Below are 9,297 nucleotides of genomic sequence, written 5' to 3' on the forward strand. Positions count from 1 at the left end.
TGAACTTTTCAAGTGGTGCGGTAATAGTTCAGTTAGTCGGATTACCGAACGGGACACTTGTTCTTAAAGACAAGAATGACAATCTCGTTGAGACTAAAAAAGCGAGTAATAATGATGAAAACACCTTGGCATTTCCAAATAACTATATGAACGAAGGGTACTATGCTATATTTAAAGGTGAACATAACAAACTTCAGCTACAGACAGAGCCATGGTTTCAATGTGGGTTCGGCTGGGAAGGTATGCATGCATTGCCAGTTCACTATGATGAAGTTCTCATTCAGCTACAAATACAAGACGGTTCCCCGTTTGTCTGTCTACAAAGCGCAAATTTTTCTGTCATGCAGTTTGATATAGTGCAGCTGGAAGGAATTTATAAAAATGACTCTACTCTTGAATCGAACATGGCCTACGTTAATCAGTTCAACGTTTCCGAAACAGAAAGCATTTCAAGGTGTTACAAGTTTTCTCGTTTGACCCAAGACTTTTCAGAAGGCTTTCGTGTAAAGTACATTTATTGCAATTCTTACAACAACTGCAGCTACGCGGGACTTTACGACAATGCATCGCCATTTTGGACACCAGAATATTGTTTTTGTGGAGACTGTTATCATGTTGAGCCTGTGACTGTATCTGCCTGCGGAAATAAAGGAGCATCAGCAGCACGTATTCTATCCTTAATATTTATATTGTTTCAACTGATATATTAAGTATCTAAAATGATCTTTAGACAATGCTATTGGCCATTTAAATATGGTAAAAAAGTAAAATATGGCAAAGACAATATCATCTGATACATTACACATATGTAATAACATAACATACACATGCATATTCATAATGATAAATTATAATTCATAAATACTACAGCTTACATATTATTAAGAGCTTTTTTCCTAAATTCAGATGCATATTTTATGTACTTAGGATTTTTGTATTGCACAACATTATGTTTTGAACTAACAATCTATGAAATTTGCCAACAGTAGGTCATGAAATATTCAAAAACTTTCTTCGTATATGTTTATATCTCGAACAAATAAATGAAAAATGATACTCAGTCTAAACATTCCCATTATTGCACTATTGGCATACTCTGTCATTTCTGTCAATTCCATTTGAACGACCTCTTTCAGTGGCCAAGTTGTGCTGATATATGAAATTTAGTATATAGTTTTCTGAAACAGTCATTTTTGATATTATACAAATAACTTTCAAATTCAAATGAATTCTTGAGATGTACATATACATAGTATTTGAGGTGAAGATTTATAGACATTTGCCATTCTTGTACAACTTGATCCCCTGTTCTTCTTTGTACAGCTAATATCCGTATATAACTTGTCAGAATTGCCTAACTGATTAAGTTTATCCTTGATACATATTGCCCAGCAGGCTCCAGTTCTGTCAGTTTGACTATATATTGTAGATTGTATTTTATTTCGATCCAGTATTATAAAATGGCATTCAAAAGGAAATTCACTCTCATATCAACTCTAAATATTTATTGTATTCGCCAAAATAAAATTCGCTGATGTGCAAAACTATGGAAACTTCATGATATAGTGTATTTACACCGATAGCTTACTTAACAAAACAACATCTTATTTTTTGCGTCGCATCATAAATTGGAGGCCTATTTACAAATGATAATAGCTGTAAACTCTATAATACACATAAGTCTTCAATGAAATACTATAAGTTAATAGTCGACAATTTATGGACAGTACAGCTTGGATCAAGAAAACGACTATGGGAAGGGCAAAAAGTGGTCTTGAAACACAATAGGTTGTTATTTAAAAACTTAAAAAGGAACTGAAAAGCGTCTTTTCAAAGCAAGTCGTCTCTTAATAGACGTAGTCTCCCGAGTAGTTTTAACCGAATATAAACTTAGGTTCGACAACATTTTACTATTACCTGGATATACATTGTACGTAATATGTAGTGTTTGAAGAAAAAACACTTTCTATCATCTATTAATACTTTCCATTTGATAACTGTAAAATCTGCTTTCAGTTGTCACATTTACATTATTCATCAAAAGCAAGAACTACCGCAGATTATAAGAAGTTGAAGTTTTGTCAAGACTAATATACTAACATTCATTCATTTTCATAGCATATATATGTATATTTAACGTCATTACATTGCAAGTTTGATAATGGCATTTAGAACTGAACGGGTTTATACGGTATTAATCAAACGAAATTATTATATGATGATAAAACGAACTTATTTTATTAGTTGGTATTTATATTTATAATTTCATAAACATTGATGTGCAAATATTGTTCGTTACTTTATTAACTTTTTAATGTATTATCAAAACTGTTATATATAAAGAAAAACATATATTATAATGTATCGTACCACTGTAGTTCGTTAATATATACATGTACATGTATATAAATATTGTTCATGCACAAATGTGTTACTTTTATACACTTGTCTATATCACTAACAAAATATTTTATATGGAAATACATTTCAAAAGTTGAACTTTTTGTATTGTTAATTGGGCATTGGATGAGAGATAAATGGCTGACTCGTATAACCGATATTGCGATACTAACGGACATTGAGGGTCGGGACGAGGATAATACTCGCTTAATACTCATTATTCAGGTCAATAAATAAGAATTAAAGTTGCATGCCTTCAGATATATGTTTTCTTTTGAAATTTTTAAAACGTTTTTGTTAGTTAGTAATTAAAACAGAAAGATGTTTTAAAGCGATTCTGTACGTTTTAGGAAATCTTGTCAATAAAAACACTCTTTAAGCCAATAAAATATGTAGAAAACTCTCAACTGTAAGTGTTAGTCACGCTATTGCAATTTGATTTAAATATCAGGAATGTACTCCTATTTATCATCATACACATTAAAATATCTATTTAAACAAAACTGGTTTTAAAGGCACTGGCCTCCAGACCGTACGACAACAAAAAAAGGGAACAAATTTAGGAATCAGAAAATAAATGATATATTTCTTAAGTAAACTTAGAAACTTAATTACTGACAGATTATATGTTATGGAAACACATGAGTATGTCATAGAAACACATGAGAATTAGTTATTTTTACTAATTTTTACATTGAAAATAGAAAAGTGTTTGTAACCCTTTACTCGAGGTAAACTGCCGCAATTATAAATATCTATATCTATCGTCGTGGTGTATTGGTAAAGACAGCGTTAAGGTATTTAATGCCGCGGCGGTCCGGGTTCGATTCATCTGGCCTTTTTTTCTTGATTTGGCATTTTTAAGATAGTTTAGAAACAAAAACTCATATTCTAATGTTCATAATATTTTTATTGAGTTAAACGTCGCGCCGACACATTTATAGGTCATTTGGCGACTTATGTTCATAATATGACTAAACCTCAATTTTAAAGAAAGATCAGTTTAGCCAATATCTGGATGTCAGTGTCTTGATATCAACAGCCTTCTGTTTATAAATGTTTGAAATTTTGTTATGTCAGTTTAAATCTTATTTTTTTCAACTGTAAGAGTTTTTAGTATTTATGTCACACATCTTTGTCGTTCTGTTTAGGATAAAGTGTCATGCAGCACATTGCACGACTCCGCGTGTCAAGGCTTTTATATAAGAAAAAAAAAACACTTAGAAGCACAGAACATTACCTAGCAAAATACAGTGGACTCGGTTTGATTTAGTCTGTTTATGTGGGGTAATCAATTCTGCATCACCATCGGCTTGTGCTGAATTCCAGCATATACATTGAATAGACAAATTGAATGAACCAGCATAGACCTCAGCTTAGCTAAATTAGGCGGGTGGGGGTAGGATGGGGATGAGGGGTGTTTCTAATTTCAATACTCTCATGGACAGACGTAATCAAACCCAGTCTGCTATTTATTTAGCCCCGTCCCCGCGATCCTGAAAGAATGTGAATTGAGTTCATAAGTCCGTAAATTTGAATACGTTTTGTAGATATTAAAGGGCCGACCATTTGAACTTCTGGCGTTGGTTTGGGATTTTACTTGGTGCCAAGAATTTATTTTGCCTTCTATGAAAGTCAGATATTTTTAGAACTAGATAACCAGAACATTTTTTTAGAGTAAACCAAAGATTACTTCTTTTTTTTTTTTCTCAAAATATTTTTGTTATACACATGTTATTCAAAACTAACAAGCGCGATAAAAACTTACATCAGTATTGAATAATTTGTCTAAATACACATGAAATAGCTAATGCAATTCTTAAGTAAGAAGCAATTTGATCCAGATTGATCCAGATTTCAGTTCCTTATTTTTAGCACAGTAATATATATACTTCTCTAAGCAAAGATAGTAAAACATTGCCATAATGTTCATATACATGTATTTAATTAATTGATACCTTAAATATAAATGAGCCTAGAGGGACAAAGTCGGGCAAAACTGAATGGTGATCGGGACAAATAAGAGGGGTCCGGGGGCATGCTCCCACTGGGAAAAAAAAATTGTAGAACAGCTCTGGTGCATTTCGATGTATATTTGGAGATATATCCTCCTCACTTTTGGATTTTTTATATGATAATTATGCCTGTGAACATCATGACAAGCCCTGGCCTCTGGACCTGTGTTGCTTATCTGATGTAAATGCAAGCAAAAATGACTGATAAAACTCACCCATGTCATTAACTGAAGTTTCACTTGTTTTATACTTTTTTACCTGAAGAAAAGTTAGAATTTGAATATAATTTTTTCATAAAGAGTTAAACATTATAAATATTGTTATTCAATTCTTTGTTCTATGTGTTTGTGAGCTGTTCCCAATAAAATGGTCATCCTATTTTGAGAAAGTATTGTATTATTTCTGTATGAGGTGGGTACGGTGGTCCACACCCATACAGTTTAGCAATTTTTCCATGCCAAATCCTAAATTCTAAGGGGATTTCAACACTGAAAATTATGGTTTCCGATTACTTAAGGTTTAACTTATATAATGTCAATAAGCCTTGGAATAAAGGTATTTTAAGTAGAAATCTTTATTAGGGTGCAAAATCCTTGTAAGAAGTGGTACAGTAGATGATTTTAAATATTTCAAATTCTTGTGAGCTTTTAGGATAAAATTATCAGTATGTTTTCATAAATAAGAAGGAAATATGTATATATCCTCAAAGATGGTGCTGCTTTCCCACTTCTCCCTGCTCTTACACCTATATAAACAGTATGTATACATCATAAGCTGAAATAATCAGTATAGTATGTTGGAGTCAAAATTACACCACACAGCTTTAATACTTTCAAATCAGTCTCGCACTCTTCTTCAGCAGTGTTCAATATTTTAACGTTGATTGAATAGCTGCTCTTCCTTTATAATGAAGAAAAAGTGCTATGATATATATACTAACTTTATTACGTAATTATAAAATCATGAATCTAAAAGGCAAGGAATACGGCTTTTTACGGAAGGTCAGAGGATGTGAGTGATTTATATATATATATTATCTCGTGGCCACGAGATATAAAAACGAAAAACAAAACAAAAAAAGTTATCTCGTGGCCACGAGATATAAAAAAGAAAAAAAAGAGTTATCTCGTGGCCACGAGATATAAAAAACCCAAAAAAAAAACAAAGAAACAAAAATTATGCAGTGGTGGTGGTGATAGTGGTGGTGGTCGTCGTGGTATTGGTAGTAGTAGTAGTGGTGGTGGTAGTGGCAGCAGTGGCAGTGGTGGTGGTGGAAGTGGTAGTGGTGGTGACGGCCGTATTATTGGTAGTGGTAGTAGTAGTAGTAGTAGTGATGGTGGTTTTAGTAGTAATAGTGGTGGTTGTAGTGGTGTAGTGGTAGTGGTGGTGGTGGTCGTAGTACTGTACTGGTAGTAGTGGTGGTGGTGGTAGTTGTAGTGGTGGTTGTCGTCGTAGTATTGGTAGTGGCAGTGGTGGAGGTAGTGATGGTAGTTGTGGTGGTGGTAGTGATGGTAGTAGTGGTAGTAGTGATGGTGGTAGTGGTTGTAGTGGTAGTAGTGTTGATGGTCGTAGTATTGGTAGTGAAGGTAGTAGTGGTCGTGATAATGGTAGTAGTAGTGGTGGTTGCAGTGGTAGAAGTGGTGGTGGTGGTGGTAGTGGTAGTGATGGTGGTGGTCGTAGTATTAATACTGGTAGTAGTGGTGGTGGTAATGGTAGTGATGGTGGTGGTGGTGGTGGTGGTAGTGGAAGTAGTGGTGATGGTAGTGGTAGTAATGGTTGTGGTTGTGGTGGTGGTAGTGGTAGTGGTGGTGGCGTTGATATTGGTGATAGTAGAACCTTTTGATTTTTGTTTGTTTTTCTTTTTTCTATCTCGTCGCCACGAGATAGCTATTTTGTTTTTTGTTTTTTTTTTCTTTTTTATATCTCGTGGCCACAAAATAACATTTTTGTTCTTTGTTTTTTTTTTTCTTTTTTATATCTCGTGATCAGGAGATAACTGTTTTTTCTTTTTTATATCTCGTGGCCAAGAGATAGTTGTTTTTTTTTTTTCTTTTTTATATCTCGCGGCCACGAAATAAATTTTTTCTTTTTTATTTCTCGTGGCCACGAGATAATATAAAAAATAAAACTCACATGTCCCCTCTGAGCTTCCGTAGCATTTAGAGTAATGGATTTTTTTTTTAAATTCCTACTTGGAGCCAAAATGTGTTTGTGTGGTTTGGGAGTCAGATTTTTTTTTATTATGTTGAAGCAAGAATATCTTTTCGAGCAAAAAAATCCCAGTCTCCCCCCCCCCCCCCCCCCCCCCGCCTCCACCCTCCCCGGCCCCTAACTTGTATAACGTGCGTGGTGGGGGAGTGAAGTTTGGCTACACAAAAGCCAAAGAGTGACTTTTAAAGACTTCAGGCAAGTTTGAAAATTGTCTTGTCTGATGTTGCCAGATCGCTTTGGTATATACGTTATTATAAAACATAGCCGCCATAAGATGGCGTTTTTAGGCCCCCGTAAATAAATATAGAAGGCACATACAATCTGATCAACTCGGGCTTTATGTTGCGCAATGTATTATACGACTGATATGGGAAAAACCCAATGTTTCGCGACTGGGACACATAGTGTTAAATCTTTTCGAGTGCAAGGCCCTACGGGTGCGCGCATGCGTCAATGCATGTGTAAGTTTGTATGTACAGAAAATCGTGTTCGGCCAATAACCCAATATCTTTGTCATGATTTGACCGATTTTAAGAACACGACAAGTTAAAGCATAGCAAAAGTGCCTTCTAGGGCACATCTATATAAATATATAATGATCATCTTGTAAATTTTGGTTGCAATGCCTGTTTTATACTGCCAAAAAATGTCAAGTAGGTATTTAGCTAGTTATTATTTAACATAAATTGTTAAATCCAACAACAAATTAAATCTGTTACCACTTTCAGTTGAGTAAATACGGCAATAAGACATTGACCCGGTCAATCCGTTATGATTCGATGCCTGAATTTGTTGCACATAATTAGAGGGTCGCAATGGGGTTTGCTTTCACATATTAACCATGCATTTGAAGATAACGATAATATTTAGTTGTTTACATGTAAATTTGCTGATATGTACATATGCTATGTTCTTCAAGAATGGAGGAAATAAAAGTATCAGTCATAGTAATATGTAATCCATGGACGCGTTCAGTCAGAGAGTCGCCTCAATTAAGAAAGAATAGTTTTAACGTCAGAGGTTATTTCTAAGGTCACGGAGTTTGACTGACCAGATTGTAATGACAACAGCTTTCGATATCAGTAGCTCAGTCAAGTGTGACTTACCAAACTATAATATTCCTTCTCAAGAGAAGGAACAATAACGCAGCACAAATGACCAATGGAACAAGAGGGCGTGTCGCGTGCAAGACCAACAAACCTAACTAAGATCAATGAGAAATAATAACGTTTTTATGTACAAATTGATATTCAAATAGCTTGGCGCAAATATTCAGCATTAATTTCAATATGTCGTGAGCAAGACCTATCCCCTACCTAAAAAGCCAAGGTAACACTATGAGGTAAAAGATTTAACTAATTCTTCCTTGTCCGGTTTATATAACTTGTTTGTATGTACTTAGCGCAAACATACCCCATAACTAGATCATGTTTCGTGTACAGGTCACAGATCCAGCTCAATCCTTATATGTCATTTTCTTTGTCCAGTCTATAACGTTTTAATGCATAAATTGGTTATTACATTCAAGACAATGTCTCACGTGTAAGACTTAGGTTGCTAGCTTGAAGGTCAATGTCATAGATAGAGGTTAAATTTTTTAGATATTTTTTCTTGTTTGGTCCATACCATACTTTCTGTATGCATGGATGGATTGGATATTCAAATGGTTTGGCAAAACATTTATCATAATATGACAATATCCTGAGCTCAAAGGCCATTGTAAAACTAATAGGTAGATATTCTAAGTATTTTGTCAGAGTTAGATCTATAACATATCTATACATGGATGGAGATTACAATTACAAATTATTACTTGTGGAAATCTGTGTAAAATCATAGGAAACAGGTGTTTTTTTGTTCTATGGCACAAATTACTCCACAGTGGACAGTTGTACTAATCTTCTTTATATTATTTGATTTACAGAAACGCTTGTCCACTAGTGTGGCGTACACGGTCCAGCAAACATATATCAATACAGTATAATTGGCTATACACAAATCAATCAATGTAAATTAATCTATCTCAACTTAATCAATTCAATTCAATTCAATTCATTCTTTATTGCATAATAAGGCCTCCGGCCCATACACAAGAGAAATACAGAACATATAACATCTAATTACATGTGTGAAGCAAAGGTCACTTACATTTACATAATAATATTATAAGGTACTTGTCAATTATGTATTATACAGTAAACACATGTCAGTATAGTTTTGTACCAAATACATGTTCAAGTAAAGTCTGAAACTAGCCTACTTCTTTCTTTAAAAGCATAATATATATACATTGCTAGGTTTCTAATAATTTCATCACTTTCTGTTGACATTAGATCATAAAAGTTTTGTATTGTAGCATTGTTAACAAAGTGGTATGGAATGTATAATGACCGAATATTTGAATACAAAGGACATATAAGTACAAAATGAAATTCGTCTTCAATAACAGCTTCACAATATGGACAGTCACGATGTTCTCTATCTAAACCAATATGTCTACCTTTTTCAATCATGAGATTATGTGAAGAACTTCGAAAATTTGCCATACAGGATCGAAATTTTGCTATATCTACAACAGTAACATACTTCTCAACATTGTACAAAGGTTTAAAATGTATATAATGACAAAGTTTACTACTTTCATTGCATCTAGTCCTCCAGTTTTGAACAT

The 9,297-nt window shown here is 34.0% G+C and overlaps 1 protein-coding gene across 1 annotated transcript; it reads left to right on the plus strand.

The window, feature by feature from the left end:
* The first annotated feature begins 5,124 nt into the window (after positions 1–5,124).
* LOC128547591 (loricrin-like) lies at positions 5,125–9,056 on the plus strand. The gene is made up of 4 exons (XM_053520614.1): positions 5,125–5,171; positions 5,600–5,824; positions 5,871–6,127; positions 8,983–9,056. The coding sequence occupies exons 1-4, from the start codon at positions 5,125–5,127 to the stop codon at positions 9,054–9,056; spliced, it is 603 nt and encodes a 200-aa protein (XP_053376589.1).
* Positions 9,057–9,297: the final 241 nt, after the last annotated feature.

Source organism: Mercenaria mercenaria, chromosome 12, assembly GCF_021730395.1.
Source record: "Mercenaria mercenaria strain notata chromosome 12, MADL_Memer_1, whole genome shotgun sequence".
Taxonomy (NCBI): domain Eukaryota; kingdom Metazoa; phylum Mollusca; class Bivalvia; order Venerida; family Veneridae; genus Mercenaria; species Mercenaria mercenaria.